Source organism: Centruroides vittatus, unplaced genomic scaffold (assembly GCF_030686945.1).
Source record: "Centruroides vittatus isolate TY-2023 unplaced genomic scaffold, ASM3068694v2 scaffold_1444, whole genome shotgun sequence".
Lineage (NCBI taxonomy): Eukaryota > Metazoa > Arthropoda > Arachnida > Scorpiones > Buthidae > Centruroides > Centruroides vittatus.
Genome location: NW_027122679.1, coordinates 417,434 through 434,850, shown reverse-complemented (window position 1 = coordinate 434,850; position 17,417 = coordinate 417,434). Strand labels below are relative to the sequence as shown.

Here is a 17,417-nt window from a genome sequence, read left to right as displayed (position 1 = left end):
TCTGACCAGTTACTAAACTTGTGTGAAATTTGGCATTATCGTGGTAAAACACTACACTTTGTTTGTTGATCAATTCTGGCCTTTTCTGTTTGATGATATTACTCAGTTTGTTTACTCGATGGCAGTACACTTTCGAATCAATTGTTAAATTGTCTGGTAAAAGCTCAAAAAAATTTCTTTAAAATCCAACCATAGAGAGCATCTCTCGTTAATAACATGTGGAACCCATATATCGAGCTTTGAAACGAAACCAATTCGTTTTAAGTAACAATAAACGGTTCAATTTAACAGATTTAATCTCTTAGTGATTCACGTGTTGTTATACGGCAGATTGCTGTGATCGGTACCTTTATTTTGTTTTCACTGGCTTCAAATGGCCATCCAGAATGTGGCGTATCTTTGATATTAAAATTGCCAGAATGCAATTTTGTAAACCAGTTTTGGCACTGTCTTTCTCTCAACACATCTTCTCCAAACATGTACCACAAGTTTTTTCTTGTTTGAACAGCATTTTGATTTTTTAGTTATACAAAAGCAAAATATGCCGAAAATGATGCTTTCGATTTTCCATATTTGATGGGTCGTCGAAAAAAAACAATTGTACGAAATCAAACAAAAGTTTTTACAAATAAGCCTTAAAATGTCAGCTGTCGAAGTATATAATGAAAATGTGGTTTTAAAATCAAATTGGCTGGTAAAAATACATCTAATTACTCTAGTAATAAAAAAACAAAATTACTTTCCAAACAACCCAATACAACTGTTTTAGGAAATTGCTGTTTTTAATAATATATGAAAATACTTTTTGTTGTATTTTATTATTATTTTTTTTCAATCTGCTTTAAAATTCAGTATACAATATCAGTAGTTTAGTGTAAAAGACTTTTCTTTGTTAATACTGTAACACACTTTATTATGAATTTTTTTTCAATGTAGATACATGCCACCTATTCAACCTGAAACATCTAGATTATCATTAGAATTGCCAGATACACCAGCTGCTATTGAAGAAGAATTGGGAAAACAAGAAAATTTGTTAAATGAGTTACATGCAGAACTGAATGCTGGCTTGAGAGATAAACAGAAAGAAGAACAGCTTTGGGAAATTCAACGCATCGTTACCCAGTTGAAACGAAAGGTAGTTTTAAAACAACTTAGATTTTAAAATTTGTTTAAGAAATGATATTGCTCAGATCGTTGGGTGTTAATATTGTTTTTTTTCTTTATAAAAATAATTATAGTTAAGATTTTTGAAACAAGTTCAAGATAAACAAGTTAGATCCAGCGTAGTAAATGCTGAAGATGATTTTCATATTGACACAAGACTGCAACAAGTTAAGGAAGAAACATCGCAAGAAGCAGTAGAAAATAACATTGAAAAAAATGAAAATGTACAAGAAGAAATTCAAAATGAAACAGTTAAATCAGAAAATATTGCACCTGAAAAAGGAACAGAAGAAATTTCTCAAAAAGAAAAATGTGATGAGAAGGAAACTGTTCCTGTTCAAAACATTGAAAAACCAGTAAGAAATATCAAATAATTTAGATATATTTCTGTTAAAATATATAGGATTGCAAAATTGACTAAATATAAGTATACAAACTGCTTTATTGGTACAATACTTGATAAAAATATTTGTGAACAATTTTGGGTCTATATATCTTTAGAGAAACTGCATCAAAAAGTAAAACTTTCAGCATGCTAATTAACAAGACCAAATGCTCAACAACACTGCTAATCAAATTCCAATAACTGATCAGCAGTTTTCAATTAAGGGAGCTGAAGTCATAAAACAACCTCCATAACAACAAGTTATAAAATATAGTGTTTCTCTTATATAATCATAAGAATAATTATAACAAATAGTCATACTGACAATATGTTAAATTATATAATAAATCAAAGATTCATAGAAATACAACTATAAATCCAAGATGACAAAATCTTGATATTTAGAATTTTCCAGTCATAAATGAAGGGTTTAGATGTGTAAGATGGTAAGTTCCAGTTCCATTAGTACATTATGATGTGTGGTATGCTAACAACTAAACACCAATGTATTTTAATTTAAATATTATGGCTACTTTTTAACTATAACATGCACTTTATTCCAATTAAAGAAAAGAAAACAGAAAACTTCTTAAGATGCTTAATTTTGCATCTTCTCTATTCATTATAATGCTTAACTAAACCTTTCAAATATAAAATTTTGTATAATATAACTATAGTTTGATACAGAAAAGATATCACTTATATTTGACAACAGTTCCTTTTCCTATGTAACATCCTATGGAATTGACTCAGTCCTTTGTTTTATTTTAATAGAAAGTTTATATTTTATTTTTAACTTAAAAAGATGATAATAGTTCTCAGAGAGACACTAAGAATCCAGTTTATAATAATAAGTTTAAAAATATGGAAATAAATACAATTAATTACATAACAGAAAATAACAGTAAAAGAAAAACAATAACAGCTCCCATACTATTTCTTGTCAATCATTTCCTTTAAGCTAGAAGAGATTTAGCATTTCTAGAATTCATAATTTCTAAATGTATCTTTCCCAATGAATTTAATGAAACTGATAATAAATCTCATTGAAAAATCTAATCAATTAGAATATTTATCAAGTATTAATGAAATCTATACTAAAAAAGATACTAACTTATTGTAGATTAACATGTAATCCTCTTTCAAAATATTAGATATTAATAAGTTACGGTGTATTATTAAAGGCATTGTTACTGATATTATTCTCTGCCCTGTGGTTATTTCTGATGTATTTGATATCATAATTTTATTTTCGAAAAAATTAAAATGTTCCATTTAAAGCATTTTAACTTGTTCTTAAGAGAGAACAAACTTTATTTATTTTGTTAATAACTGTAAACTTTTTCACGTATATAAAATTATAAATACCATAATTTAGAATATATATTTGGACTGTAATTTGGGAAAAATTATAGACCTATAAATTCCCACTGTCTGCCTGCCTGTCTGTGTGTTCTTCCTTAATCTCAAGAATGGTGTTAGATAGATGAAAGTCAAGACCAGATATAGAAAACTTAGGGGTAGGATGCTCTAATTAAATAAATAAGAGTAAATAAGATCTAGACCGGAAGTTCTTATATAATTAATCATGTGAATATTGAATTCAAAAATTTTCTCCTGAATGGAGTTAGATAGATGACCGGCATGATTCTGCTGTTATGATGGTAAGTATGATGTAGAGACGAGAGACTACAAATTAGAGATGGAGAACATATATTTTAAATTGAATAAATTAAGAATATGATTAAAAATTGCAGCTTGGGATTGTGATGATGTCACGATAAGTAATTGCTCATTATCATTTATATTGTTTCAGTTCCTTAATGTTCAGCATACTAATGAAAGTTTCTTTAAACTATTTTAAAGCATTGCTTTTAATATAAAATAATTTTTTTAAATATTTACATTCTAAAACTTATATTTTTTTTATCTCTGATTGAAAAGTCTGTAGAATATTTAGCTCTGCTTAGCATGCTTCATACTTTATTTTACTTTTATTTAGTTCTCTGTAGACACCGGAAAATAGATATGTGGACCTGAAAATATTTAGAAATGTAAATGTATATTTAATTCATTATTGCTCATATAGTGGGTTGTTTGGAAAGTAATTTCGTTTTTTTATTACTAGAGTAATTAGATGTATTTTTACCAGCCAATTTGATTTTAAAACCACATTTTCATTATATACTTCGACAGCTGACATTTTAAGGCTTATTTGTAAAAACTTTTGTTTGATTTCGTACAATTGTTTTTTTTCGACGACCCATCAAATATGGAAAATCGAAAGCATCATTTTCGGCATATTTTGCTTTTGTATAACTAAAAAATCAAAATGCTGTTCAAACAAGAAAAAACTTGTGGTACATGTTCGGAGAAGATGTGTTGAGAGAAAGACAGTGCCAAAACTGGTTTACAAAATTGCGTTCTGGCAATTTTAATATCGAAGATACACCACATTCTGGATGGCCATTTGAAGCCAGTGAAAACAAAATAAAGGTACCGATCGAAGCAATCTGCCGTATAACAACACGTGAATCACTAAGAGATTAAATCTGTTAAATTGAACCGTTTATTGTTACTTAAAACGAATTGGTTTCGTTTCAAAGCTCGATATATGTGTTCCACATGTTATTAAAGGGAGATGCTCTCTACGGTTGGATTTTAAAGAAATTTTTTTGAGCTTTTACCAGACAATTTAATAATTGATTCGAAAGTGTACTGCCATCGAGTAAACAAATTGAGTAATATCATCAAACAGAAAAGGCCAGAATTGATCAACAAACGAAGTGTAGTGTTTTACCACGATAATGCTAAATTTCACACAAGTTTAGTAACTGGTCAGAAACTGTTATAGCTTAGATGGAATGTGTTATCACCAACCATATTTGCCAGATCGGGCACACTCAGATTATTACTTGTTCCGGTCTACACAAGTTTTTTTTTAACTAAGACATTTACGTGAAATGACAATGTCAAAAATCACTTGGATCAGTTTCTTGTAAACAACGATCAAAATTTTTATGCAGTGAAATCATGATACTACCAGAAACAATAACAATAACAAACCAAAATGGTCAATATATAATTCAATAAAATATTTATTTATTATAAGAATATTGCATTTATTTTTCTATGGAAAAAACGAAATTGCTTTCCGAACAACCCAATAAAACTGTTTCATTATTGTCTCTAGGAAAAGTTGTTTTTATTTAGCTAAATGTGTTTCTTCTGTTGTGATGTTAATATACAGTGGTGCATCATACTTTAAATTTAGTTCATTCCAGGAGGTCATTTGAACTCCAAATTGTTCAAAATTTGAATCAATTTTTTCAATTAGAAACAATGGAAAGTGAATTAATCTGTTCCCAGACTCTGAACAATATCCATTTTGATAAACTTAAAACAGCAAATACACATAATGTCCTAATAGTAAATAAAAATATGAAACAATAAATAAAATAACTGAACACTATATAATAAAACAAAGATTGCATTTATCACTCCACTCCCTGAACTTCTGCATCTTAGCATAGATTTGTGATTTAATTATAACAGTTGTGAAATTTAACATATTATAGATAGTGTGAGTTTATATTTTGTGTTTAGAAGCTTACTTTAAACTATTTACCTCACATTTTATTTGAATAAAATCAAATTGTAATGTTTTTGGGTAAAAGCGTATTGGTAAAAGCGTATATTATGCTTTATGACTTTCAAAAAGGATATAATGGCATATAAATAGTAAAAAAAAAATTGTAATGTGTATGCTGAAGATGCTCCTAAACTTCAAACATGTCAAATGTGATTTAAAAAGTTCCGTTCAGAAATTTTGAATACAAAACTGTACAAAAGCTGTCCAGAAAGAAAAGTTGCAAGAATAAATTGTTAAAAATCGACAAATAACACACAATACCATATATAAAACCAAACACACCAAAAATAAAATGAAAAAAACATTGAAAACATACAAACATAATGCAAGAGTGAGAGCAAGAGATGACTTGAACACATAACGGATTGAGTTTGTGCTTCGAGCACATTTTTCCACCATGTGAGCAGTTTAAACTTTGAGGTAAATTTTTGTCAAATTCTGTGTTCAAAGTCCAAGGTATTAATGAAAGTCCAAGATATTTATCTTATTTATAACCAAATGTTTAGTATTATATATTACACAGTATAATCCGTAAGAAAGATTTAATGCTCATGTTCTTAAAAGTGCAATGCGTTGCCATAACAGACGAATAGGAAAAATATTGACACTGCCTTAATTGACAAAATCTTGATATTTAAAATTTTCCAGTCATAAATATGTAAATCTGTGAAATTAACTATAGCTTTTTACTGAAAAATCATTATTTGTTTGACAATTTCTTATGCCATTAAACATCTTACAGGGTTGATTTTGTCTGACGTATATCTTTATTCAATTTTAATCATGGTATATATAGAAATTTTACATTTTGTTTTAAACTGAAAAAGTTAAAAAGCTATGGGTCATGATTCAAAACTTATTTAAAAATACAGTACCTAATTTTGTCTAGTAAATATATAAAATATGGGATTTTTATACAATATTTAATTCATGAATTAGTTGAATTTGAAGTAAATGCAACATTTATTCATAAATGAATATATTACAAATTAATGACCTTGTATCGGAAAGTTTTGTTATAAACAAATATTCAGCATAGAACTAAATTTACTACTTAAGAATTACAATGATATTTTTTTAAATATTTAGAAAATATTAACGTGAAATATTTTTAAAATATGTGAATGCATACATTTATATATATAATTTAGGTATTTAAAATAATTTTACTTATAGGTATCTAAATTAATAAATTTTTTTTGTCATCTATGAAGAAATTCAATTCACAGAAGTTTACTTTAGATTTTATTAAATACAAAAGTATGATGATTTTAATAAACTGATCTCAGTTGAACTAGCAATCTGTATAAGTTTATATAAAATTTATTTAAAAGAATTGTCTAATATCTTGACAATTGCATGAATTATTCAGGGATTAAAAAGTCTATTCTCGGTGTTACCAACACTCCAGTTTGCGTAACAAATTATTTTTTATCGTATCAGTACAGTTGGAGTACAAGAAAACAGATTACATACATCATATTTAGCTTTGTACAGTAGCTAATCAGATACCATTTTAGCTTATATCACGCATGATCAGTTTAGCAGCAATGCTTTCTATCTTTATCCAATATTAGATTTCAAGATCTCATAAAATGTGAAGTTTCACAATATCAAAAGTCTTTCTTAGATTAGTTAAAAATTTTATTGATATTCTATCAATGAATCAGTATTTTTGTGTTTTTGACACATGCAACTTTGACATAGTTTTGCTGAAATCTGATATCATGTTTCTGTAAAGTATTTACACTTAAGTATTCTGTTTAAAAAACAAGATGTCAGTATTCATTTTTATGTAAATACAACTAATTATATAGAAATGTAGAATAAATATTTTTGTAATATAAAATATTTCCTTTTTTATTTTAAGACAATAATTCTAACAATCCTATTAAGCAGATTACTATTATATTAAGAACACATAATTACAGTGAACTCCCATGTAACGAGCTCCCCTATGACAGAAATTCATATAACAACAATAAATTGCAACTAATACTAGTCCAAAATTTGAATTTTGCCATTCAGTGGTATATGTTTTCTTCTTCAATTTCTAGACTTAGGTTGATACTTGCATAAAATCGTCTGATAATGCATGTCTCAATAAGGCAGTTTCCTGTAACACAGAACGTATCCCCGCATTGTATGGGATTCCACTGTATACATTTCAAAACATTTCTGGATGACTTTTAAAATGTGAATAATTGCTTAATTTTTTATATATTGATATATTATTTTACATCATAAATGATAAATTTTAACATTTTAGGAAGAAGTGGTAAAAGAAGAAGTAAAAGATGATGATGTTGTTGAAGAAGTTATAATTGAAGAACAAGCACAGAAAACTGTTTTAACTACAGTTGAGAAAGAAGAATTAGGTAAGAAGTGTTTTAAAAAATACAAGGGTCGATTAGAAAATAATACTCCGCATTTTATTTCTCATTCAGAATGACGATAGCAAAGTGAAAATTTACAGGTAGCAACACCGATGTTTCGTGTGTGCTTGTGCGTAATTTCAGTATTTTACAGACAGTGCCGCCGTAATAGTCTGTAAGAATGGCATCTCTGTACGACAGGTTACAAACTATTAGCCGTAATTGAATTCTTGAAGAGAAATAAACTGTGGGAAATGTTCACGAATATTTGTATGCTGTGTATGGAAGTTGTGCAGTTGATAGGCACACCATTAGACTCTGAGTTCAGAGTATTAGGACTTTGAGAGATGGTGAAACAGAGCTACGTGGATCGGCAGTGCTCTGGGTATTTTGCTATGTCGTTATTTGTGAGGATTGGCACGCCACAATTTTATATTAGACCTGTAGCTTTTAATTTGCAATGGAAGTGCAATGGCAATTGTTAACAATCTTGGATATTTGAAGTATGCACAGATCCATAATTGCTGCAAAAAGAAGAAACTTGATACAACCCCCTTGCTGGAATGACCTTTCCAACAAGGGGGTTGTATCACCTTGATTACCATTTTTGGAACATCAATGGAGTGATTCTTGTGGATATGATGCCCAGAGGTGTGAGAATTAATTCGGACAGTCAAATCATAATTCTCAAAAAACTCAATACTACCGACAAGTGCAGTTCACAGAAATCCGGCAGACATTTTAATTCAGCACAAAAATGCCCACCCTTACACAAGTCCAAAACTCTGGAGGCAATTGCCAAATTTGATCAGACTGCGCTTCCTCATTTTTCTATAAGTCCCAATTGAGCATCCCGCATTCTTCGATTTTCATCTTTTTTAGGACATCCAAGGATTCAACGATGGGAGAAGGTCTAAAGAGGACAAGAACATGGCCACATAAATGAGACACAAGTCGGTATAGGGAAAGCACACACACGCTTATTTTACGCCAGCGTAAAGTCATAAAGGGACAGGGATTACGTGGAAAAATAGCACGGGTAAAAGAAACTCTACTGTACTGTTCACGAATTTCATACAATATGAATAAACAGTATCCAAGGAAAACAATAGGAGAGCATTATTTTTTTTGAGCAACCCAAATATAATAATTGATAAAAAGGATTATTGTTTCAGCAATAATAATAATGTCAAATACTGTTTGCATAAACTTTTGACAAGTTTTAAATATTTTACTTCTTAATATTTTGGCAATTTTTATTTTTTGAATTGTTTTATTTTTAATCGGATGTTTGACTAATAAATCTGCATCGGCATGAAATTTTAACCATTAAATGGAATTATCATAATACACCTTTTATGTTGCCGAGATATTTTTATCGAAAAGTAACGTTTTTGGCCTATTCTATAGGCCATTCTCAGGTTGAACCGTAGAATTGGAACATCGGCATTCCAAAAATAGAATGCAGCGTATTCAAATTCAAAAATTGACAAGGGGAAAAATAAGAAAATAACAGAAAAATAATATATACAAATGTAAATACAAAATAAAGAACAAAGTCAGATATAGTAATAAAAATAAAAATCCACTAATAATACTTTGAACAAGCATTAAAATAAATTATTGAGGTATATTGATGAAACATGCAATTATAAACTAAGATATAAATTCATGAGTTCATGGCAAACTTTTTGACCTACATGATAGGCCTTCTGCATCCCTTGCATTTATGCATGCCTCTTCCAGTTTTATGAAAGCAAACTGGAAGAGGCATGCATAAATGCAAGGGATGCAGAAGGCCTACCATTGGCTTGGAAATTTAGTCAAAAATTTTGGTCTTAAGAAAAGATAAAGTTAGGGATATTTAAACTTAGGAAAAGTACAGAATCATATAAGACTAATAAGAGACTGTCATTTTTTGTTTTGCGGTATTATCATCATAAATTTACATTAAGATAAATACATTTTATGAAAGATATTTGAAGTGAATCCATTTTCTCAGTCCATTCAATCGTTATTATCCAATTAATCATTTGATTTTTGATACATTAATCTACCTATGGTAGAATTTTACAAGGGCAGAAAATAGGACGAAAACAGAATTCGTAATTCTTATGCAGCTTTAACATTTAAATCCACTTTTCTGACTAGACTTTGCATAATTTTATAGTAAGGCTTGAATAAGAAATGGAATTGCATTTCACTTATTTAATATTTCAGTTAAATTTATAAATAGAAAATTATTTAAGATTTATTCTTGTAGATAGGTCTTTGTAGAAACATTCTGGTGCAAAGTTTGTTTCTTGTTAACATTTGGGATCTTGCAAACTGATCTACTTATTCATTAGTATTACGATAAAGGTAGTAATTAACACACCGGGTAATTGTTTTTAAAGTATCCCTATTCGATGCTGCCCGAAGAGAGATTTAGTGGTGGAAGCGTAACCAAATTTGGTGCGGTGACATTTCGGGACCAGCAGAAGATATTTTTACGAAAAAATCGGTATCAAAATTCACCGGTAGGGTTCTTTTAGCAGTGCAAGCAACAGAAAAAGCAGTAGTCATCGGTAGGAACATTAACGAAGGGCACATTGCAAGTTTGGCAGCTTGAAAAGACAGTATCGCACCGCATGCGAGAAGCATCGCGGAGGATCGAATCGAGTAGCATTCCCGGCATGGTTAATTAAAGTTTCTATAACACACAGCGTTAATAAAGTATCTGTTACTTGCAATGCCAAAAGTGCCGCAGTGGTGGGTTCTAGTAGTAATTTTTTTTGTGAATTAACTAATCTTAAGATAAGATTAGTTAATTCTTTTTAAGTTATTGTTAATTTAAATGAAATTAAACCGTTCTCCGGTTTATATTTTTATGTTACGTTAATATTTAAATATTTACATTTGATTAGAAAAGGGAGAGAAGGTGACAACAGAAACCAAAAGCGAGAACGAAGAGATTGCCGTGGTCGAAAACGGAGAGGACGACGAAGTGCACGCGCTTCTTCACGAAGAGAAACTTCTGTTACTTCAGCAAGAAGAATTGTTGTTTTTAGGAGAAGAATTGAAAAGGAAGATAGCGACCGAACACTCGGAAGTGGAGAGATTAAGAGCTGAAATTGCTGAATATCAACAGTTTTACAAGCACGTTTTTATTTTATTCGAATTTAAATTTTAAGTACGACAATAACAATTTCGATTAAATTTTTCTTGCATTATAACGAATATTTTATGGCGCACATTCTATTATCTCCCAGATGTATTTTTATATTTATTTATTTTCCCGATCGATTTAGATGCAAGAATATGTTTTTATTCGATATATTAATATTTATTATTATTTTAAGTTCGAAATGATTCAATTCCCCCCCCCCGTTTTCATTATATAGAATTAGTGTAACCGAATATTGACCAATTTTGCGTGTACATTTAGATTGCCCGAAACGAATTGCTAGTATACGTGCACCACGAAATCGTAAGTCAGATAAGGGGTTTGGAATATTCTTTGCAGAAACAACCTATTTTCAAAAATTTGAAAAGAACCAGGTTAATTTGTACCTAGGTAATTCAAAATGGCGGCCTTACCTGTCGCGACTGGCGATACTTCCGACACCGGTCTTTCCTATTATAGTCAGTTTAATCATTCGATAAAACTAATGCAGCATTAGTAATTAATTTCTTATATCGGCCGTGAAGAATTTATCCTTAAGAATTAATTTTGGAAGATAATTAAATAATTTTTTTTTTTTCAGATTTAAGCAATATTCATTTGATTCTTCAGAAAAAAGCTCTGAAACCGATAGTAGTGAAAGTGTATCCTTTTTCTTTTACTTTAAATTATAAAATAGAGAAAAAGTTACTGAAATTGTTTTTTAAAATAATAACTTTACTGTCGATTTTCATACACCGGGAAGCGGGAATATACGAGATTTAAATTTTTCGTTAAGTTAACTTAACAGATCGAAAGGATGCAGAAGATGAAGAAGATTTGCAACAAGTTCTAGAAGATTTAATTAAAGAAAACCAGGCTCTGGAGGTAAAATTTCAATCGTTTATTTTTCTGGTTAAACGGAGGACGGAGGTAATAACCGTAATGCTTGGTTTAGAAAAAGAACGCCGAAGTGACCCGCCAGATACAGCAAGAGAGGGAGGCCTGCATGATGATTAAAATACAAATGAAGTTATTGCAGCAGGAAGGCAGACATTTAGAATACAATAGAAATTAGAAAAAGCGCGTTATTTCCTCGTCCAACAGAAATAGCAAAAGCCCCTGATAAATTGCCAAGACACTTCTTCCATGCTGTCGAGTGCAAAAGTCGAGAGGTACCGGTACGTTCGACGAAAATCTTTCGAATTTATCACCTAGTAAGCTCCTAATGTATTCTTATTTTATTGAAAAATTACGCTTTAGTTATGCCCGTTTTTAACGTCGCCTATTTTATGGTAGAAAAAATAATACGAAAGAGAAAATTTTAAATGATACCGTATTAGAATAATCTTCAGTTATTTATGACGAAAAGACATAGAGCAAATATTATTTATTTTCGGGTTATTTAATGTAATGACCTCAATGTACGTATGTATGTATATGATCTCGGCTTACTAATCTTTTTTTTTTTAATTATATTTACTAATAAAATTTTTAAAAATGTTAAACTATTTCAAGTTGTCGTCGCTTCTGTTTAAATGATAAAATATCCTATTCTCACTTTAATATAATAATAAGTTTACTCCGAGAAAACAATAGTAGTAGTGTCTTATTAATGTCTGGGATTTTTTTTTTTTAAATTTTCGATAGATAAATATCAAAACAATTGATTAAATGTGCCGAATAAATATCGTCCGTCAGAGTTCGATAAACGTCACTTTCCATTAATAATAATTGAACTGTGTGTATTTGTGTGTCCATCTTCCGCATGGTAAGTAAATCTAACTTTTCTAAATTGTTACTCGAAGAACGGTGATTAAAAATTATATTATTTATTTGTTACGTTTGAAAATGAAACCGTTTGCGCGAGGTTAGATGACGTTTTACTATTTCCGGCGTAAGATTATATTTTTAATGTTGGCAACTGTGGACCGGTAGTAATGTTATTAGTAACCGCGCGGCTTGTAAATGTTCCAGTTGATAATGGCACACGTCATACAACCGTTATTGTTTTGGCTCGTTCTAAATAAAAAAAAACGTAAATATCTTGCAACGAATCTGCCGCCTACGCGCATACTTGTAATGTCGAAGTGTAATAAAGGGTGCGTTCGTAAAGTCGAACGAGTTAAACGAGAATGACGTTATTTAGACGTTTCGACCGATTGGTTTACGACAAAATGGCCGTTTCTAAAATGAAGTTACGAACGTTGCTAGTGCAGTCTTATCGTAAATATTTTTCTTATTCGCCTTTTGTCCACAATCGAGTAGATTTAGAAACCCACCGCTATCCTTTCCCGGCTCTGTTATATATAATAGGGAAAGGATGGCGATGGGTCAAAAAATGATCCCCCCCCAAGATTTTTGCACTTTTCAAATGGGGTGCCCTCCAAACGTCTAGAAATGCCAAAAAGAAAAAAGTGTGTATGGGGCCCTGTTTTGTTCACCCTGTTTGAAGCTTAATAACTCCCGTACTTTTCGTCGAAATTTTCTGAAATTATGCGGGGAAGTTTGTGTATTAGGGAGATCGATGTTATTAAATTTTGGTGGTTAAAGGTCGAGGGGTGGGGGAGATGAAAGGTGGATCGTGTGTCGTATCTCCAGTAGGGACGGACTTAATGACGATTTTACTGGTTATTAGCATTTACAATTTATGTAAAACTCGTTCGTACCCCGAAAATTAAGTTTTTGCCATTTTATAATAATTAAAAATATAAGGTTTTTAAATAAAATGTCGTAACAGATGGCGCCGTACACGAAGTTTTAAGTGTTGCCGGGAAACTTAAGCAACTCGTTGCTGGATTTTACTTTCCCGGCTGTTATGTATTCGTAACAAGGGAAAGTATAGAGAGGTTTCGAGTCGACGTCACGAGCGTGCGCAATTGTCCGGCGCCATCTTTATGGCTTATTTACGTTTTGTGTTTACGCGCACTTTAGCTGGAGTTCTTGTATTGTGTATTCTTGGCGAATAACACTATGGTGAATTGTTGTGTAATTGGGTGTAATGCTAGTTTACTCGAGAAGAAAGGAACGTCATTTTTTAAAATTCCCGGCATTATTTGTCATCGACGACCCAAAACTAATGATTTTTCGCGACGAAGACAATCTGCATGGCTCTCGAGAATTAACTGGAAAAATTTGAATACGGATAAAGTGAATGACAATACACGAGTTTGTCAGAAACATTTCATTTCAGGTAAGCAATAAATCACATCACGGGTGTACTATAAATTACCCCCTATGGAATTTCAGGACTTTGATTATATATTGGAACTCAGGGGACCGAGACGAGTTCAACGGTACCCTATTTTTGGACCGGAGACGAAAAATAAAAAAAGTTATACTTTTTTAATGCACTCATGAAGACGGCACCATAGTTGCTAGTACTGCCATCTTGCGGTAAAGTCTGCAAACCATGACGTCGGACTACGGTCATCTCCAGTAGGGTTAAACACGCGATACGAGAGCAGAGAGATCGACGCAACTTCCGATCATCGTGCGATCGCCATTTCGGTTAATGTTAATGGCAGTGAACATGGCGGCCGTTCCCACTGTTCGTGCTCCCGACTGACCTCCCGGAGGGGAGCCACCGGCAGGCCACCATGTGCTAAACGTCACTAGTTATTGATTCACGGTAGTTATTGAACAAAGTAAAAAAAGGGGGAAAACGTCTACTAAAGGCAATTTTAACGGCAAGCGACGCCGTTAAAATTGCGATAGCGAGGCCGACTTAGCGGCGAGAGCGACGCGACTCCCTATCATCGCGCGAATCGCTGGAAAAAAATATGATAACTTTTTTATTTTTCGTCTCCGGTCCAAAAGTAGGGTATCGTTGAACTCGTCTCGGTCCCCTCAGTTCAGATATATACTCAAAGTCCCGAAATTCCATAGATAGTAATCTATAGTATCCCCCAAATCACTAGTTATCAATGAATGATTAGGTAGGTGTAAACTTTTGCACAAGTGTCATAAAGTTAAATAATTTTCACAACCGCAGATTTTACTTTGACGAGATAATAATTGTATTTTAACTTTATTTTTCACCTTCAATTAGTTTTCTTAGTGTCTGCTTGTAATAAGTATACAGTAAAGTTAATATTAAAGTGTTAAGCAAAGATAATCGCTTAGCGGATGAAGAATTAGAAATGCATTTTGAACCAATTCTCCTTCCAGTCTAATTTACATAAATAAAAGTGTGTGTATTTTTAAGATATAAACCAATAATCTCTATTGATCACTTACAAGTAGCTAAGTTAGGTTATTTCGGTGAGCAACAGTAACAATTCGTCAAGATGCTACTTTTTACAATGATTTTTTTTTACATCAGTAACAAGTAATCATTACATAGTAACCTTCAAGTTATTCCTGACAAACTCTTATTTATTACGATATATTTATATAAACTATAACATAATGATATGCTTTTTAATATTAAATTGTCGTAATAATATATTATTGAAAGAGTTTTTTCACTCCAAAAGAAAACCTTCCTCATTGTACGAAGAGTCATCCCCAGACTGGATGCTAACATTATACATGGGATGGGATGTGAGAGTAGCTACAACCCAAATGCATATCGGGAACGTTTATGAAAGAGCTTATAATCGGTAGAAATCCAGCCACTCGTAAGGTAGTTCTAGCCTCTAAAGATTTGTAAGCTTTCATTTGTGAAAGCTTACAAAGTAAATTAAGTGTAGTAATTTGTCGTCAAAACCAAATAGTTTATGACGCTACCAAATTCCACTTTAGGCCACGACTCGATCTACAACGAAGATACTGACTTTGTAGGGATCGACACCTTGACAATGAAACTTTCTCGCTATTTAGAAAAACATCTCGTCCCGTCAGACTGCGAGAATAGCCCGCCAGAAAAGCATCTTCGGGGATACTATAGATTACTATCTATGGAATTTCGGGACTTTGAGTATATATCTGAACTAAGGGGACCGAGACGAGTTCAACGATACCCTACTTTTGGACCGGAGACGAAAAATAAAAAAGTTATCATACTTTCTTCTGGCGATCGCGCGATGATAGGGAGTCGCGTCGCTCTCTCCGCTAAGTCGGCCTCGCTATCGCGATCGGGAGTCGCGTCGCTTGCCGTTAAAATTGCTTTTAGTAGACGTTTCCACCCTTTTTTACTTTGTTCAATAACTACCGTGAATCGATAACTAGTGACGTTTAGCACATGGCGGCCTGCCGGTGGCTCCCCTCCGGGAGGTCAGTCGGGAGCACGAACAGTGGGAACGGCCGCCATGTTCACTGCCATTAACATTAACCGAAATGGCGATCGCGCGATGATCGGAAGTTGCGTCGTTCTCTCTGCTCTCGTATCGCGTGTTTAACCCTACTGGAGATGACCGTAGTCCGACGTCATGGTTTGCAGACTTTACCGCAAGATGACAGTACTAGCAACTATGGTGCCGTCTTCGTGAGAGCATTAAAAAAGTATGGTAAGCGAAAAAGTATGACAACTTTTTTTATTTTTCGTTTCCGGTCCAAAAATAGGGTACCGTTGAACTCGTCTCGGTCCCCTGAGTTCCAATATATAATCAAAGTCCTAAAATTCCATAGGGGGTAATCTATAGTACACCCGCATCTTCTTTAACTTTGTCTATAATATAAAAATACTACAGTTGTTATGTTTGAATAGAAAAAAATCTCTACCAACCTGTCAAATAACAAGCCACCTGTAAACTAAGCAAGCGGAAGCTAGACCACAAACATGGCGAAGGAGGGGAGAAATCGTGCGTTTTGTCACGTGACACGCAACTTTGTAATCTCCAGGAATCGTGTCAAATTTGACAGTCCGAGTTTTTGCAAATCTCCACGTTTTGATCCAAAAAGTCAAAAAACGGCAAAAACTCCGCGTGTGTGTTGGTGTCTATTTCGCTCAATATCTCGAAATGGGGTAAAGATTAACAAACGAAATTTGGCACTGTGGTTTGTATACGAGGAGCATCGATACTATTAAATTTTGGTGGTGAAAGGTCGACAGGATGAGGAGATAAAGAAATATCATAGTCATATCTCGAGAGGAGTAGGACTTAACGGAGATTTTACTGGTATTCGTTGTTAACATTTCCATTCTCTTATAAAACCCATCCCTACCATCAAAATTAATTACTATAAAATGGCAAACTTTTTGCAATTTTATAGTAATTAAAAATATAAAAAGTTTTTATGACAAAATAAAACACGGCGCCACACACAATTTTAGTTTTTTTTTGCTTAATAATAATAATAATGTTGTTTTTAAATAAAAACTCACAACCGCCGGGAAAGTTATTCAACTCTCGTTGCTAGATTTTTTAAATCTATAAACACGAAAATTTTCGTACAGACAGCAGATTTGCCCGTTTGAAAACTTTGTTAGCCGACACTTTATTAATTTCTTCGTAAAATAGCGTTTTATGCAACGTCCATAACCAATTTTTATTACGTAACACGCGTAAAGACAACGAAGAAGGGTGGAAAAGTGCGACAGACCAGCCGTAATTGAATGGAGAAACATTGTAAGAAGCATTTTCCCCTTTTAAGTTTAAAAGTTAAATCGATGTTTACGGATGTAATAAGTTTATTTTATTGCCATATTTTCTCAGAAATGAAATGTTACATTCCGTGTTTTTTGTTGTAATTTATTTTCCACTTTTAAAATTTGAATTGCCAGTTTATCGATCGCCGCTTTATTGAACGAAC

At 32.2% G+C, this 17,417-nt stretch overlaps 1 protein-coding gene across 4 annotated transcripts in view; it reads left to right on the top strand.

Annotated features, from left to right (window-relative positions):
* Nucleotides 1–12,232, top strand: part of Rlip (Ral interacting protein) — a 70,303-nt gene extending 58,071 nt beyond the window's left edge. For 2 of the 4 annotated variants that reach the window (XM_067284662.1, XM_067284663.1), the window contains exons 9-15: nucleotides 937–1,138; nucleotides 1,242–1,523; nucleotides 7,474–7,582; nucleotides 10,486–10,717; nucleotides 11,326–11,386; nucleotides 11,541–11,609; nucleotides 11,680–12,232. In XM_067284662.1, the coding sequence (XP_067140763.1) occupies nucleotides 937–1,138; nucleotides 1,242–1,523; nucleotides 7,474–7,582; nucleotides 10,486–10,717; nucleotides 11,326–11,386; nucleotides 11,541–11,609; nucleotides 11,680–11,799 (1,075 nt within the window). In that variant the 3' untranslated portion in view covers nucleotides 11,800–12,232. Of the gene's footprint in view, nucleotides 1–936; nucleotides 1,139–1,241; nucleotides 1,524–7,473; nucleotides 7,583–10,485; nucleotides 10,718–11,325; nucleotides 11,387–11,532; nucleotides 11,610–11,679 lie in introns of those variants that run through there. The other 2 variants (XM_067284664.1, XM_067284665.1) reach the window with 2 other exon arrangements.
* Nucleotides 12,233–17,417: the final 5,185 nt, after the last annotated feature.